This window comes from Dromiciops gliroides, chromosome 3 (assembly GCF_019393635.1).
Source record: "Dromiciops gliroides isolate mDroGli1 chromosome 3, mDroGli1.pri, whole genome shotgun sequence".
Classification (NCBI taxonomy): domain Eukaryota; kingdom Metazoa; phylum Chordata; class Mammalia; order Microbiotheria; family Microbiotheriidae; genus Dromiciops; species Dromiciops gliroides.
In genome coordinates, this window is record NC_057863.1 from 239,527,735 (window position 1) to 239,546,232 (window position 18,498).

Consider the following 18,498-nt stretch of genomic DNA (forward strand, 5'->3'; position numbering starts at 1 on the left):
TTTTTATTTGCCTGTTGGGTAAGATATATTTCTATACCTATATGAGTGTGTGTGTGTGTATAATTTTTTTCCTTCCCTCTTTGAACCAATTCTGAGAATGAAGTTCAAACAGTGCCCCTCCCCCCTTGCTTTCCCGTCCACTATAAAAGCTCTTACATGTAAGCCTCTTTTATGTGAGAAAATTTTCCCCATTCTACCTCTTCTTTCCCCCTTTCCCTTTTCCCCAGTGCATTTCTCTTTCTCACCTCTTCATTTTATTTGGAGATCATTCCAACCTAATTGATTGACACTTATGTCCTCTATCTATGTAGACTCCTGCCAACTGTTTTGATAATGGTAATATTCTTAGGAGTTACATGTATTGGCTTCCCATATTCACAGAGGACTAATATCTTTGATGTGAGGACTTGCAGAGCCCTTTTCAGGGCTGCTCATTCACCTTTGGTTTTCATCTGGCACTCAGCTCTCTCCTGTGGCTCCAAAGGAACTGTAGTGCATACAGCAGCCATACCCCAGTAAACAGTTTTGTCAGATGGGCTAAACCAGCTAAAGGGTAACTGATGATTTACAAACCCATCAGTGATTTAGGGGGATGCCTACCATGAGCATGTTTAGAATTCTGCTGGTGGAATGGGTGGATGAGAAAAATTTGTTCCAGTAGTCATGAAGGTGATGTGGAGTGCTTAAAGCATGGTCAGACATCAAAGATGCCACGGGCTTCCTGGGCCATCACCAGTCATTATGACTTTTGTTTGGCCACTGGACTTCACAACTTTGCCTTCACCCAAAAGTCAAGACATCACCCTGTGATGTCATTGGTCCTCTTTGAAAATGAAGGAAAAACAATAATCCTCTCCCCATATCTGAATGCAAACAGTTTAGTTTTATTGACTCTTATGATTGCTCTTTCATGTTTTCCTTTTTATGCTGCTCTTGAGTCTTGTGTTTGAATGTCAAATTTTATATTCAGCTCTGTATTTTTCATCGGGAATTCTTGGCAGTTATCTATTTCATTAAATGTCCATTTACCCCCAGAAGGATTATACCCAGTTTTTGGTAATTCTTGGTTGTAATTGTGGCTACTTTTCCCTCCAGAATATCATATATAAAGCCCCCCAACACATTAATATAGAAGCTGTTAAACCTTGTGTTATCCTGACTTTGGCTCCATTACATTTGAATTGTTTCTTTCTGGCTGCTTGCAATATTTTCTCCTTGTCTTGGGAGGTCTGGAATTTGAATATAATATTCCTATAAGTTTTCATTTTGGGATCTCTTGGACTCTTTATATTTCTATTTTATCCTCTGTTTCTAATATATCAGGGTAGTTTTTCTTAATAATTTCTTGAAAGTGGATGCCTAGCCTCTTTTTATTGTTGTTGTTGTTTGTTTTTTGATTATGGCTTTCATGTAGTCCAGTGATTCTTAAATTATCCCTCCTCAATCTATTTTTAGGTCAATTGTTTATCCAGTGGGATATTTTGCATTTCCTCCTTATTTTTTATTCTTTTGACTTCATTTATTGTTTCTTGATGTCTACTGGAGTCAAGCTTCCACTTGGCCATTTCTAATTTTTAAGTAATTTTTAAATGAGTTTTTGTACCTCTTTTTCATTTGGCAAATTCTGCTTTTTAAGGATTTCTTTTGTTCTGCAAATTATCTTGCTTCTTTGACCATCAGGCCAATTTTATTTTTTTAAATATTATTTTTAATTTATTTAAATAGTATTTTTCTCTTTTCCTAATCTTCTTCTATCACTCTCATTTCTTTTCCCAGTTCTTCCTCTAATTCTCTTTTTTAAACTTGTTCATGAATTCTTGTTGGGCTTGGGAAAAATTACCTTTTTTTCTTTGAGATTTTGTTTATAGCTATTCCCAGTGTTTAATTTTTTTCTGAATTTATAACTTGGCTTTCTCTGCCACTGTAGTAGCTTTTGATGGTCAAGTTCTTTTTTTGTTGTTCTTGTTTGCTCTTTTTCCAGCCTATTTCTTGACTTTTAATCAATATGTTAAAGTTGGGTTTCAGCTCATTTCAGAGTGGGGAGGCACTGTCTCAGGCATCAGGCTTTTTCATGCTGCAATTTTCAGAACTAGTTTTATGGGGCTTCAAATTTTTGGTGTTTCCAGGGTGGAGTTATCTGGAGAGCGATGTGGTCACTGCTCTTCTGGTCTTTGCCCAGTAATGGCCTGTGAGAGCCTGAAGCTATAAGTGCTAGGAAATATTTTAAAGTTGTTTGGAGGGGAATGTTGGGAGAGTTCAGCTGGGTTGCCTCCTGTGTTCTGCCATCTTGGCTCCTTCAGATACATTTTTATTTTTTGTATGTGTGTGTGTATGTGTGTGGGGTAAATGGGGGTTAAGTGACTTGTCAAGTGTCTGAGGCCAGATTTGAGCTCAGGTCCTCCTGAATCCAGGGCCAGTGCTTTATCCACTGCGCCACCTAGCTGCTCCCTTCAGATACATTATTTGTAAAAGTAAATAAAACTAAAATACTTTTATTATTTATCTAGCTCTGAAATCACAAATCAGATTTAGGCATTCATTGCCTATTATATTTTAATGCTCAGTTGGATCTGTGATCTCATCTTTGTGATTGTTCTTGACTATAGATTACAACCATTTCATACTTTTCCACCCTGTCTCCTTCTCCATTTTCATAAATCTACAATAGGGCATCCACCCAATACACAGTTATCCTTCCTTTGGTTCTCTGAATGCCTCAGAGGTATGTTTTATGACTGATCTTTTTTCTGATGTCTCATGGATGATTGATACATGGCAATATGCACTGGGACTTTGATTTGGCAGTCCTTCACACCTAAAATGCCCGTCCATCACCTCTGTGTTTACTGGAGAATCTTTTATTTCTTTCCCAACTCAGCTCAAACGCCTTGTATATGAAGCTTTTCCTAATCCTTCCTAACTGCTCCACCTCATTACCTTTTATACGTTTTGTATATACTAAAACATAGCACATTATTTCCTCCAGCAGAATATAAACTCGTGGAAGATAGGTAATTTTATTTTTGTTATTGTATTCCTAGAGCCTACCATAGTTCCCAGCACATTAAAAAGTACTAATAAATGCTTGGTTCTTATTTATACTCACTACATATTTTTGTAATGTTATATGAGTCATTTGAAATTTTGATTTTTCTGAGGTATTGGTATACCATGAATTGTTGCTATAGTGTGGACCTTCCTCAAGTGCTAACTCCTCTCCCTAAATGGCTGATCTGCAAAGCATTCTTTGGGGCATCATCTACTCAAAACCTCATAGGTTCCCAAAGATACTTTCTTTCCTAGAGCAGGCAGGGGACACAAAAACTCACTTACTTGAAATAAAAGGCAAGTTAAACTACATAAGATTAAATCAAGCAGGGTTAATCAATGAACCCAACAAAAAACATGATTGAGTCCTCCATGTATGAAGGAGAAGAGGAGGAATGATAGTATGATAGCATGCAAAGGTGTTCAGTGTCCTCAGCAGTCATATTATGTGCCCTGGACCTTGGCTTTACATCAGTGAATCTTTGCCTCTTATGTCTTTAATCCTCGCCCCCCCCCCCCCCAAGAGTTCACACACTCTATGGTAGAAGGACTCTGTAGTTAACTCATGAGTGAATATTGTAGCTTACAGCCTTTGGTTACTCTTCACTTTGCCCAGAATGGTTGGCCTTGGCATAACCCTTTGGGCTAGGGAAAAATGAACATCTGTTCCTATTGCCAATATGTTTTTGTTTCTCTTTTACTGCTGGTTTTCCAAAGACCTCCAACCTTTGAAAAGGTCCAAGTATCTCCTCTCTACACAATCCTGGGGAAAAGAGTCTCTATGTCTATGGTTCTAAAGACTTATGGGAATATGACATATTTCTATACAGTATCTTTGGGAGAATGTTGGTGTTAAGAAGAGGGGCTGTTCTAATAGTTACTAGCTTAAGGTTATTTTTTGTTTATATTAGCAAAATTATTTGATGTCACTCTAATGAGGATTTACCTGTATTTTTCCCCCCATACAGATTTTTCTTCACAACATGGAAGAGTTGCTATAGTGACAGGAGGGCTCTGTGGAATTGGCTTTTCTACTGCAAAACATTTGGCAAAACTTGGCATGCACGTCATAATAGGTAATAATTTTGATAATGAATATGCATTTTGTGTGCCGGGGGAAAATGAGTTCTTCAGTTTCTAAGATATACCAGGTTGGTTCTTTGAAATATGATTCATAATCAAACAAAACCACAGAATGTGGTTATGTAAAGCCAGTAAAGTAGAATCAGGAATAACTCTCCAAAGGGGAAAAAAAAGTTAGGGCCCCAAAAGAATTAATTAACTGGGGGAATAAATGTGTTCTATTTTTCTATGCAATTTACAAAAATGACTGTAAAAACAAATGTCTATGATGCTTGGATTTGGGCCACACTCTTATCATTTCTCAAATTCTTATTTGCTGTTCATCTACAATATTTTCATACTAGCAAGCCTCATTTATTCAAAGTTGGGTTTCCTAGTAGATTTCTTTTTCCTTCCTTTTTTGCTGCCTTTTTGTTGTCACCTTAATATCTCAGTAGCTTATCCCTAGTTAGTTGCTTCTCTTTGACAAGGAAGGACAGCATATCATCAACAATGAAATAATACCACAGCTGAAATTAAAGTTTTTCAAATTAGTCATTGTAGTACAGATTCTTAATTTAGGGTCTTGTGAATTTTTTTGTGTATATTTGCATTGTAAGTATATATATATATATGTATATATAATATATGTGTGTATGTATGTATGCATATATATGTATATATGTGTACACATGTATATATATGCCCATGCACACATATATATTATTTCAATATAATTAGTTTCTTTTGTAGTTTTCTGTATTCTAATTTATTAACTTAAAATCATATTTTGAGAAGGATCCTAGGCTTTAACTGACTTCCAAAAGGATCACAACAGTATTTAATACAACAGTAATAAAGAAACCTTACAATGAAAGAGTCTTCTTGTTATCATATCACCCAGAGACAAAATTTATTGAATCACGATAAAAGCACCATCAAGGATTCAAGTATGACCATTTGATAACTTTGTGAAATTCAGCAATGGACAAAACACTGTCCAGTAATGAAGTAGGTTACCTTACTAAGTGCTAGGATCTTTGTCCTTGGAAGGTTTCAAGCATGGGCTGGATGATTTGCCACCTCCCTGTAAGGCATGCTGGAGTGGATATTTCTACATGAGGTAAAATGAGATGATCTCTAAGGTTCTTTCCAATTCTAATATTCTGTAATTCTTATTTTCAGAAGACTGGAGTTCCAGCATAGTCAGGGAAAATTTAAATCTCTAAGGGGAAATGGCATTTTGGGAGTGGTTCTGAATTTACATTCTTCATGGCATTTTAACAATCCTGCTACCTGCTGATATTATCTTATCAAGTCTATCTGTACCTGATGAGTAATTATTTTTATTTACAAAAGAAAATCCTATTAAAGAATGTTTTCTCTTTTCTTCAGCAATTTTCACAAGACACTGGCAAAATGTCCTTTTGCTTGTTCTTAAGCCAGTTCCTGTCTCTTTATGAATGGCTCTAGCACCTTCTTTCCGATTATGGAGCTGCACTCAAGCTCATGAGTTTTAACATTTTTGTGTTTCTTTTAACCTTCTTTTCTGAAAAACGACTGCAATATTTTTCATTTCCCTATTCTGTGCTCCTCCTATATTTCACCTGCCTTTCAAATACAGCAATTTCTTCAAATGATTTCCTGCCTCCTGTGACCCATCTTTCACTTGTGTGGAATAGAGCCTGTCTAATGAAGCATATTTATCAGGCTTCACTAACTTTAGCTCATTACTTTCTCTGCTTCAATGTTTTTCTTTCTCTTCAAAAATACTTTTATTTTAAAGTATTTTTACTTTTATTACCACTTATATTTTCTTTCCCTTTTTGGTTATTGGGGGTGAGCTGAATTGCATTAAAGTTTCTTGTAGCTTCTTTTGATATTCAATTATATTAGTGTTTACAACTTTGTGAATTGTTTGATTTTTTTATTTTGGTTATTGTTGTTATTTCTAATAGCTTTGGATTTCTAAAATCATTAGAGACAATTTCCTGACAGAACTGGAGGTCCAGGAATTTATTTTATTTTATTTTATTTTATTTTTTGGCAGAACCAAGAGAATATTGTGTACAGGGACAGCAATATTGTTTTTTTCTGTCATAAAAGTATTTTATTATTTTCTCGTTATATGTAGAGATAGTTTTCAACATTTGTTTTTATAAGATTTCTAGTTCAAATTTTTCTCCCTCCCCTCCTTCCCTTTCCTCCCCCCTCCCCAAGAAGCAAGCAATCTGATACAGGTTATATATATACAATCACATTAAATGTATTTCTGCATTACTCATGCTGTGAAAGAAGAATCAGAGCAGAAAGGAAACACCTCAAAAAAGTAAAACAAAAAAAGTAGAAATAGTATGGTTCAATCTGCATCTAGATTCCACAGTTCTTTATTTTTAGATTTGGAAAGCATTTTCCATCATGAGTCCTTTGAAACTATCTTGGACCACTGTATTGCTGAGAAGAGTCAAGTCTATCCCAGTTCATCAACACACAATATTGTTGATACTGTGTACAATGTTCTCCTGATTCTGCTCATCTCACTCATCATCAGTTCATGTAAGTCCTTCCAGGTTTCTCTGAAATCTACCTGCTCATCATTTCTTCCCATTGATTTTTTTAAAACTTTGTTTTCTGGGGGCAGCTAGGTGGCACAGTGGATAGAGCACCGGCCCTGGATCCAGGAGTACCTGAGTTCAAATCTGGCCTCAGCCACTTAACACTTACTAGCTGTGTGACCCTGAGCAAGTCACTTAAGCCTCATTGCTCCACCAAAAAAAAACATAATAATAATAAATAAAACTTTGTGTTCTAAATTCCTCCCTCCCTCACTCTTCAACCTTCCCCATGGAATCAAGCAGTTCAATATAAGTCATACATATGCAGTTATCCCAAGCATCTTTATAGTAGTCAAGTTGTGAAAGAAAATAGAATAACTTTAGAAAGGAACTAACAAAACTATACTTCAATCTGTATTCAAATACTATCAGTTCTTCCTCTGTTGATGGTTTGCATTTTTCGTACATCCTGCTATCATCCTGCTCATCATTTCTTTCACAGTTACTACTGCTAACTGTATTAACCTCCATCCTATTCCCTCCCCTTGATATTTACTCTATTTTCTATCTTCTTTTACCACATCCCTCCTCAAAAGTGTTTTGCTTTTTACTGCCCCATTGCCCCAATCTGCCCTCCCTTCCTTCATTTCTCTCCCCCCCCCACCTTTCCCCTTCCCTGCCCACTTTCCCTCAGGGCAAAATATATTACTATACCCACTTGAGTATTTATGTTATTCCTTCTCTGAGCCAATTCTGATGAAAGTAAGGTTCACTCACTCCCCCGCTCCTTCCCCATTTTCCCCTCCACTCCATAAGCTTTATTTTCCCACCTCTCCCTTTCCCTTTATTCCAGTGCATTCCTCTTACCCCTTAACTTTATTTTAAAGATGTCATCATGGGTCAGTTAGGTGACACAGTGGACAAAGCAACAGCCCTGGACCCAGGAGGCCCCCGAGCCCATATCCAGCTGCAGACATAAACCACCCCACCCTGACTGCCCCACAAAAAAACAAGGATAAATGCTTTACAGATATCATCCCTTCATATTCATTTCACACCTGTTCCCTCTGTCTAAATATATTCCTTTCAATTTACCTAATACTGAGAAAGTTCTTATGAGTTGGAAGTATTATCTTCTTACATAAGAATGTAAAAAGTTTAACTTTTTAATGTCTCTCATGATTTCTTTTTCCTGTTTACATTTTTTATGCTTCCCTAGGGCCTTGTATTTGAAAGTCAAATTTTCTATTCAGTTCAGGTCTTTTCATCACAAATGCCTGAAAGTCCTCTTGTTCATTGAAGTACCATTTCCCCTCCCTGAAACATTATACTAAGTTTTGCTGGGTATGTGATTCTTGGTTGTAGTCCCAGTTCCTTTGCCCTCTGGAATATCATGTTCCATGTTCTCCAGTCTTTTAATGTAGAAGTTGCTAGATATTTTTCTATCCTGACCATGGCTCCACAGTATTTGAATTCCTTTTTTTTCTAGCTGCTTGCAATATTTTCTCCTTGACCTGGAATCTTTGGAATTTGGCTATTATATTCCTGGGAGTTTTCATTTTGAGATCTCTTTCAGGAGGTGATCAGTGGATTCTTTAAATTTCTATTTTATCTTCTGCTTCTAGAATATCAGGGCAGTTTTCCTTGACAATTTCCTGGAAGATGATATCTAAGCTCTTTCCTTGATCATGTGTTTCAGGTAGCCCAGTGATTTTCAAATTATTTCTCCTGGATCTATTTTCTAGCTGTTTTTCCAAGGAGATATTTCATATTGCCCTCTATTTTTTTTTTATTCAATTTGATTTGCTTTACTGTGTCTTGGTTTCTCATAAAGTCACTAGCTTCCATTTGTTCAATCCTAATTCTTAGCCAGTTATTTTCTTGAGAAAGCTTTTGTATCTCCTTTTCCATTTGGCTTTTCAAGCTATTGACTTTTTTCTCATGACTCTCCTGCATCACTCTCATTCTCTTTCTGTTCTGTCCTCCATCTCTTTATATTTTCCTTCTATCTCTCCTACTTTCTCTTCAAAGTCCCTTTTGAGCACTTCCATGGCCTGAGACCAATTCATATTTTTCTTGGAAGTTTTGGATATTGGAGCTTTGACTTTGTTATTATCTTCTTCTGAGGTTGTATTCTGGTCTACCCCTCCCCCAAAGAAGCTATCTATTGTCCTTTGTTTTCTTTGCCTATTCATCTCCACGTAGAAGCAGATGTCTGATTGAAATCTGATAGTCTATAGTCAGAAGCTTGGCTTGCCTGTGCCCCTCCCATCCTGGGCCTCCACCACTGGATTTGGCACAATGGTTCAGAACCAGGGCGCTTCTCCCCAACTCCAGAAGAGACCGCAGTCCCTTAACCCCCCGCCAACTGCCAAACCCCCTCATCGCTCCCTGAGCTGAACCTCAGAAGAAGCTGCTGATGCTGAAGACTCTGAGGCACTGGAGGCACGGTCTCTTCCTGGCTGGGTCCCAGACATGTGCTGTGCTCCTCTCTCAGTAGGTGATCCCAATTGTTGTCTTTGGCTGGAAAATAGTCTCACTCTGTTCTTATGTGAGTTAGCCTGCTCTTCGTTTTTGTTTGTTTGTTTGTTTTTTTATGGCATTATTTGGGAGTGACTGGACGGGTTTATTGGGAGTTTGTGGGAGTCACAGCCCCTCCTCTGCCATCTTGGCTCCCCCACCCCCCAGACTTTCTTTTGTTAGATTTTTTTTCTCTTTCTTTGCCTTGCTGGTCTCTATCATCTTCTAGCTCACACTCATCCAAAGAGAACTGGGGCCATTGCTTCTCCTCCACCCAGCCCTTCACCTTTACTCCTATAGAAATAGATGTGTAATACTGTAAATAAAATTCTACTTTATATAGGAACAGTACTAAGGAAAGGAGAATTATTCAGAAATATTATAATATACATTTAACCTTCTCTTCCCTCTTGATTTGAAGAGTGAGTTCAATAGGTGGGATTTGAATTCCTATAAACAACAGGTGTTTCACTGTCATATATCAGCCTGTCCCCCACCTTCATACCTTTTTATGGAATCTGAGGTTATCAGTGCACAGATACTTCCTGACTCTTTTTCTGTCTCTTACTGGTTTCCCTTGTATCCATGACTGTTTGGTGGCCAGGAAGAGAAATGGGATGGGAATTAGACAATGGAAATTCCTGTATATTTTCCTCAGGCTTATAACTTACTCATTTAAAGTTTCCTAGATACATGAAAACATGGAGAAATGCAAAGAAGGAGTTTGGAGAAAGATATATACAGTCTTCCTTTTGTGAGATTTAAAATTGGATATTAGATCATAAATCTCCCCTACTTAACCTTTCCCTTAATTTATCTCCCAAACTAGTAAATGGAAGCAGCTTTTGGTTTTCTAGATAGACCTTTTTATTTATAGTTATGATAGTCACAAGGTGATGTTGATTAGAAGGATAGGAAAGTAGAAACACAATACAAATCGTCTTAAGTCTAAGCTTAGTCTATATTCCTTATAAAAACTCACCAAACCGAAAAAAGGCCACCTTTGGAGAGAGAGTCTGTGCCGCGCCGTCAGGAGTCCCGCCAAGCAGGCAAAAAGGCTCCTCTCCTTCTCTCCACCCCGGAAGTCCAAAAAACCCCCGCAGGCAGTCTGACATGCGCAGCAGGCGCACTGTACCTGGCAGGCAGTCTGACATGCACAGCAGGCGGACTGTTCATCTCCTCCCCAAAAGGGTGGTCCTTGAAAAACTGGCGTCTTTCAGTTATCCTAACCGACTGTTAAAAACTTTCATATTTTACCACACTTTTCCTCATGGGGTATGGTCAGTTCCTCTTCCTTAAGTGTTTCTTATGTCTGTCCCAGTTTACCATCTATCCTGATGGGACTGAACTTTTCCATGGCCCACCAGGGAGGAAAGTTGAGTGAATGGAAAGACAGTTAGGGAAAGGGAATTGAGGCAAGGAAGGTTGGAGAAGGAGAGAATAGGATTCCTAACTCAGTCCCAGCTCCTTTTGAAGCAAGGAAGAAACCTGAACCAAGAATCAGGAACCCAAACTTCCTGGTATTTCACTTTTCATTCATTCATTCAAAATTCCTTGCACATTTAGTATTGACAGTTCTTGTTTTACATAAATTCTCATTATGCAAATTTGACTTTGCATAAAGAATTATGGAAGACATAGACAGATGTAACAGAAATATGTGTGAAGAAAGTTTGGAAAAAAGTGTGCCTGCAGTTCATTCCTTATTTTTGTGGACTTGGCAAAGATGAAACTTTCAAACAAATAACAAGGTTGTAAATTTAGTACAGGAATTGGAGCTAGAAAAGGATGAGGATGATGTACCGGAGTTCAGTCTCATGGAGAAAAACTGTCAATTGAGGATCTGATTGACCTCCTAGCTGCAAAGATAGCAGAAGAAACAGAAGCTTCAGAAACTGAGGTTGAAATCGAAAGGTTCAGAACAAAACATTTGGTATAAGCATTTTGCCATTTGGATGAATTTATTTTCTTGTATTGAAAAGATGTTTACAAATACGTCAAGATTTTTAAAAGTTCAAAGATTCATTGAGGATAATATTGTTTGCTATGTAACGATTGGAATAACGCCACCTGCTGGATACTTACTGTAGAAGAGTTCTGCCCATGAAGGGAAGGTCTTTGAGGGCAAGACCAGGAGTCAGGAAGTGACGCGGACTAGTGGGAGGAGGAAGGAAGAGACTGGCGCTGACTCTGGGGCTCTTTCCTCTGGACTCTGGTGGAGAAGGGAGCTAGAAATGTGCTCTCCCTTGAATAGATAGGAATCTAGGCCTTTCTCTCTCTCTTTACCAAATTCTTATTCTCCTTAATAAATGCTTAAAAGTCTAACTTGCTAAAGCTTATAATTTATTGGCGACCACTCATTAGATATTTTAGACATACTAGCTAGAATTTTAACCCTTAACAGCTATCATCAGATATAGAAGGGAAAAAAGGGAGCCGATGTCCATGCATCTCTCTATAGCTTCATTTAAAAAATTTGTAACCGGGGCAGGTATGTGGCGCAGTGGATAGAGAACTGGCCCTGGAGTCAGGAGTACCTGAGTTCAAATCTGGTCTCAGACACTTAATACTTACTAGCTGTGTGATCCTGGGCAAGTCACTTAACCCCAACTGCCTCACTAAAAAAAAAAAAAGAAAAAGAAAAAGAAAAAAGAAAGAGCTGCCTAAAAATGAATGAATGAATAAACAAACAAGCAAACAAATAAATAAAAGTTGTGTAACCAACCACTGGTAATAAAGGTTATATGCAGTGGGTGGGTGGGGAAGGGGTAACATACTGCATACCTATGTTAACTTTTCTGTATAGTACTGTGTACACTTTGTCATTAACTTTACCTTTCATTTTATAATTCTCTTATTATCGGTACAATACTTGCTATGTCTGCCTTCTGGTCCATTTTATGACTTTCATAAAGGTATTATTTTGGGTATGACTATTTTATTTGGCTTAGTGAAGTAGGTATATAGGGGCAAATTCTCATTACATAAAAAATGGCTTTAGGTCTGTGGAACAGTCTGCTTACATAAGGTGAGAGTTGTCTATGTATATGCAAGGTATTAAAGGGTTACCAAGATGAATATTATATAGTCCTTGGCTTCAAAAAGATTACAATATATGTAGGTGTGTGTATGTGTATACAAGGTGTCACAAAAGTCTTTGTTCAGTTTTAAGCTTTTATATATATTGATGAAGGGATTAAAAAAAAAAAAAGAGAACAACCATATTTATTAAGTGCTTACTTTGTGCCAAGCACTGCTTTAAGCCATAGTCATTGCCTTCAAGGAGCTCACAATATAATAGAGACAATATAAATAGAAAATTTCATCTAAAGGGCAGATGTCAAAGACCCTATGGTATTAGGATCGGGGTGCACATTGACTCCTAATAAATGTTTTCTCATTTGATCATTCATTCATAATTCAGTGGTTCAAGGGGTATATTTGCTGGATGAATTTACAAGGCCCAGGCTTCAGGTTGGTGAAGTAGCAAGCAGATGTGAAAAATCTTTCTACAAATATTACTGTATTGGGATTCAAATCTCCACTCAACTTTAATATCTATTCCATTTTGGGGAAGTCACAGCCTCTCTGGGGCTCAATTTCTTCAATTGTGAAATGATTCAATTAGACTAGATGTTCTTAAGGGTCCCTTCCCTGGAACTTTTGTAAGAAGTCAATAATAATAAGAATAATAATTAACAACAACAAAGATAATAATAATAAGCTATAAAGCACTGTGAGAGTTCCAAAACACTTTACAACTACCATCTCCTTTTGCCCACACAACAGTTCTGGGAAGTTGATTCTATTATCCCCATATTACAGATGAGGTAACTGAAATTGAAAGAGGTTAAGTGATTGGCCCAGGGTCACACAGGTAATAAATATCTGAGGCTGGATTTGAACCCAGGTTTTCTTTTTCCATGTGCCATACTCTGTCTGTTATGCTACCTAGCTGTCTGTGCTGTATTATTGGTAATCAAGCAATTCAATTCAATAAACATTGATTCAGCATCTACTATGTGCCAGGCACTATGTTAAGCACTGAAGATACAAAAAGAGGCAAAAGAGAGCCCCTGCCCTCAAAGAACTTAATCAATGAGTGTAATGTTAAACAGATTTTGCTCTTTCATTGATATTTTTAAAATCCTTAGACTTAATATGAAGTCCAAGATTGAAAAGAAAATGTATTATTTAGAAGAAGCAATTAGGTCACTGTGGGGGTGGGGGTGGGGAAAGTGTTATTCCCTTGATCTTTGTATGAGAACACAAAACAGTCAAAATGCTTTTGGGTCGAGAAAACTGCTAAATTATTAGTTTTTTATTTTTTTGATGTTTTATTGATTTTTTAAACAACTATCAGTTTCTAAAGATCTCCCTCCCAACAATCCTTGAGAGAAGTATAATTAAATAAGGCAAACTAAAACATTTTCTATTCCTGACAACTAGTCCCTTGTACTATAGTTTTCTTGTCTATAGTTTTCCATCTCTTTGCTTAGAGAATATGAATTTTAATCTGAATTCAAGATTTGTCATCGTAAAAATTGATAAAATATAACTAACGATGAGTAGATAGACTTATTGCAGACTTTCTGATAGTGTATCCATTAAAAATCACTTGGGATCAGACACTTGTCACTTACTAGCTGTGTGACCCTGAGCAAGTCACTTAACCCCCATTGGCCCACAAAAATTAAAAAAAAAAATCACTTGGGTTATGAAGAATACTGATTTTCTGACCATTGGGAGGTCTGCTTATCCCTAAATTTTTTCTCCTCTTCTTAAAGATAAAGAGAAAGCAAGAATCTTTAAGCCATTTCCTTTGTTTGAAAGAGTTTCTAATTTTCATATTTAATGTCTCCTTTGGGTTTGAGGCTTTATGTACTCAATCAATCCAATTAAATATGGAACATTTGCAGCATAAGGGTGACTTTGAGAGGCCAATTAAACACCTTCTAAAGGGTTCAGTTTTTCATTCTCCATGACAATTTGATTTAATTTCACTTCTTGAAAAATTATATAAGACTTTCTATTTAATACAAGAAATATATTAAGTCAGATATAATTGAATTCTGGTATTTTAAAAGTCTTTTTAATATATTATGAATTATTAGTTAAATAATTAAGACTTTTTCATGGGCTTTATTTTATTCTTAATTTATGAAATAAAACAAGTATTTCCATAGCATAGTACAATAAAAAAGTGAGTATATATGAAACTGCAAATCTAGTATGCACAACTTGCTATTCCTTTCAAATATACAACAAAATCCTGTAAATTTCTTTTTTTTTCTTTCCTGCATGCAACTTTACTGCAACCCCCCCCCCCCCCCCCCGCAAACACACATATACACACAAGAATTAAGAATATAACCTATTTTTAACTCAGGTGACTTTGTGTTGCTTTGAAAATGTTAAACTGTCTGACTTTAAAAACAAGTTATAAATAGAATTGCTTTAAAATACATTGGCATTTTTATTTGGGTTATGAATTTTTTTTTTTGGTGGCTTTTTATGCTTTCTGGTTTACTGAATTCTCCAACTGGGTAAGCTAAGGTTACATTTCTGGTAGGCTAGGTTTTGGTTCAGACCGGTGAAAATTTCCAGTGTGCAAATTCCTCTATAGGCTGTTTCAAAAGTCTTAGGGCCATTAAATGACACTGAGACTTTTGGCACACCCTGTATTTTATGGTCTTAGAGGCATTCCTGGGGCATTGAGAGTTGGAGTGACTTACCAATGATGACCCAGGTAATAAGTGTCCCAGGCAGAACTTAAATCCAGTGATTCTTAACTTTAAGGCCCATCCACTTTCCAGTGCTTCCTTTTAAAGCTAGTAAGCTGTGCCCTGCCAGAAATTTTATTCTTTTGTTCAGGTCTGAAGATGTGCTCTCTAAATGTCTAGAATTGTAGCACTTAAAAATGGAAAAGCTCAGCCCTTCCATCAGTGTAGGATAAAAGTGACAGTGAAGTGAGAACACATTAGCAGCTGGGAAAAGGTAATGTAGTTCCCTCTTCATGCTTTATCAGATGGCATGCATCAACCTCAAAAATAATAGAAAAAGAAAGGAAGGAAGAAAGCAACAAAGAAAGGAAGGGAAAAACAAAAGAAGAAAAAGAAAACAGTTAAACAGAGAAAGAAAAATAAAGAGGAAAGAAAAAAAGAAATTAATTCTACTTTTGTCGAGTTGCTATAGTCTAGGTTTGTGGTGTTCAGTATATTTGAGACATGGAGGGTTTTTTTTTGGCGGGGGCAATGAGGGTTAAGTGACTTGCCTAGGGTCACACAGCTAGTGTCAAGTGTCTGAGGCCAGATTTAAACTCAGGTCCTCCTGAATCCATGTTCAGTATATTTAAGAATTATATTCTTGCCTCTGGGAAAGTTACTCTACAAAAGCATGTTAGCTAAGGAGTGTGGCGTCTCCCATTGGCCCTTCCCTGAGGGGCACAACTTGGCCCACTATCCATGTGCTTCTGTGTGAGTGCCTACTAGGTGCAAGGCACTATTATGTATATATACAAAGAGAAACATGCCATGTTTTATTTTTCTCTGTGCACAGGATAATGCCTTATACATAATAAATGCTCCCATAGTTGTGCATAGACTGTGGGTTGGATGCACCCCTCAGATCAATGGGAACACTTCTTTTTGGTGTACTGGCCGACTCCTATGCTTATTGCATGCTTTTAGGTGCCCACTGACAATGTGCTGTCAACAGGCAATCATAACTTCATAAAACTTATGTGAAAACTAAGTTTATTACCAGAGAAATTCAAATGCATCTGGAACCCAAAGACAGAGCAAAGCATTCATGGTCCTTAGAAATGTTTGCATATTTATGACAGCAGGACAAAGGAAGTAGAGATACCAGATATCTCCACCTAAAGGGGCATGGCATAGGAGGGGGAAAGTAAAAAAGGTGGGAAAGAGACAAAAGCCCTCTGGAAGCGTAAGATCAAGGTGATGACAAAAGCTGCAGTCTTCTCACTCAGGAACTGTTATGAGGGTTTGCTTATCTGCAAGGGACCCAGCTGCCCAAGGGGTTTCTCAGTCTGGCACAGACTGGCTGGCACCTGTCTTACCTTCCAAAGACCCAAAGGGAATCCAGCTTGGGGTGCAAACAACAAATTATGTCACCTTGGGGTGGGGTTGGAGGCTTAGTCCATGGCCCATTCAGCGCCTCCTGCATATTCTGGGTCCTGTGTTTCAGGAAAATACAGCAACTGAAGAAGACAGGGTCAGGGGAACCCCTAACAGTCCTTAACAATGTTTATATTAGATACTCTCCTAAACCTTCATGTTCTTAGAGATAACAAAAGACTTAGCTATTAAATGGCCATGTGTATGATTTAAATAATGAGAAAATAAACAAAATGCATACAGTTAGATGGCACAGTGGATAGAACAGTGTACCTGGAATTAAAGAAGATCTGAGTTCATATGCAGCCTCAGATACTTCCTAGCTGTGTGACTCTAGGCAAGTCAATTAATCTCTGTTTGCCAACCTTTCCTCATCTTTAAACAGAGATAATAATAATAGCACCTACCTCCCAGGATTGTTGTAAGGATCAAATGGAATAATTATTATAAAGCACTTAGATTAGTGTCTGGCACATAGCGTTTATGTAGATATTACCGATGATGAAGATGATGTTAAACATATCACAACTTTTGAAAAAAATTTGTAAATTTACCTTTCTTAAATTAAAAAAAAATAGCACTTAGAGATGGAAAGGGCCTTTTAGATTAGCCCTTACATCTCTTGCCAGTCTAGATGTCCATGAAAGTAAAAATTGAATGTTATAATATATCTCTTTAAGAAAGCTTGAGGTGCAAATTACTTTTACTGATTTGTCTTCCTGCCGTATGCTACTTTGAATTTCAAGAATGTAGTTCACTTATTTATTTGCTTTAGTCTTCACCCAAAGGAGATTTGCTTTGCAGTATTAATTTCGGATTTCTCCAATGTGGGAGAAACAACCACAACCAACTTAAGCAGAAGATGTTTTCAATTTTATGATGACCACTCTCTTATTTGTTTGAAGTCATTCTTGCAAAATCATGAGAGAATTTAAAATGAGGTTTTCACAATGACTTATAAGCAGTCAGAGTGAGTTTGTGGCAGTGGTGATTACACATGTTAATGAAGTCATGATTTTATCAATGTAGATACTCCCTCCTGTGTTGTAGTAGCTTCATTGAGTTAAAGTATACATGGGAATGTAACCCGGGGCTGCACAGACCATGTACAGAGCTCACCTATGTATTTCCAGCTGACCAGGTGGGTTGGCTCAATACTTGTGTGTTTTGAGAATGAAAACTGCAGTATGCTCCCCTCTGTCACGTGGCAGACAGACATTAGTGCTTCAAGATGGTACTGCAAACTCAGTGTTGTCTCTTACACCCTCACTGCATTGAAGGCCAAAGCAGGAGACACTGTCACAACTGCATCAGATAGGTTTGACCATAAAGGAAAAAGGGCTGATCTCTCAATGGACTACCCTTAGAATACTTCTCCTTCCTCCCTTCAGGTGGCATCAGGTAGCTCCGAGACTTCCAGTGAGGGGTGGAGGAAACCCTCCACTCTGGCAGAATGGTAACTACTCCCAATGTGAGCTAGAGCAAAGGGACTCAATTAGGTGAACTTGCCTTTTCCAGATTTGTGTTTCCATTCCTGAGTAGGGGCCTGAACTTCAGCCTGGAGATTGACGTTCCCAGGCTTGAAGGTTACCTTGTTAGTTTGACATGTTTGGAGGTCCTGAATCTATTGGGTGTTGGTGACTAGAGGCTGACTAGAGTTTCTTCTTACAAAAATAAACTACCAGCAGAAGAATGAGGCCAATCCCTGGCCAGCCTTGTTTCAGCTGTAAAGGAGACAGCACAAAACCAAGTTGAAATATGGAATGCTTAACTGGTAGTCTCATAAACACACTTCATGTTCTGATGTTTATGACAGCCTCCCAGCCATTGGTAATGATTATTTTATTACAAATTACTGAAGTTTTGTCAGGTTTTTAAGGTGTGTGTGTGTGTGTGTGTGTGTGTGTGTGTAGGAAATATATCTATTCCATACTGGTTCATAGTATTCATACATGATTCTTACTGTTCAATCTATACCTTCCTATGCAACCTCTTGGGAAGCACCTAGAAATGAGCCATAGCCTGAAATATAAACAATGGCAGGGTGAAGGAACATAGCAAGCCAAAGACTGAGAAAGGTCAAGATCCCTCAGGCTGAGACCTGATCTGAACTAGTTGAGTGACACCCAACAGAGGGGCCTCTTAGGGGACAAAGGATGAGTGCAGTGCCCTAG

The 18,498-nt window shown here is 37.6% G+C and overlaps 1 protein-coding gene across 2 annotated transcripts in view; it reads left to right on the forward strand.

Moving 5' to 3' along the window:
• DHRSX (dehydrogenase/reductase X-linked) overlaps positions 1-18,498 on the forward strand; it is a 485,177-nt gene that overhangs the window by 180,462 nt on the left and 286,217 nt on the right. For both annotated transcript variants that reach the window (XM_043992090.1, XM_043992088.1), the window contains one exon: positions 4,017-4,124. In XM_043992090.1, coding sequence (XP_043848025.1) covers positions 4,109-4,124 — 16 coding nt within the window. In that variant the 5' untranslated portion in view covers positions 4,017-4,108. The remainder of the gene's footprint in view (positions 1-4,016; positions 4,125-18,498) is intronic.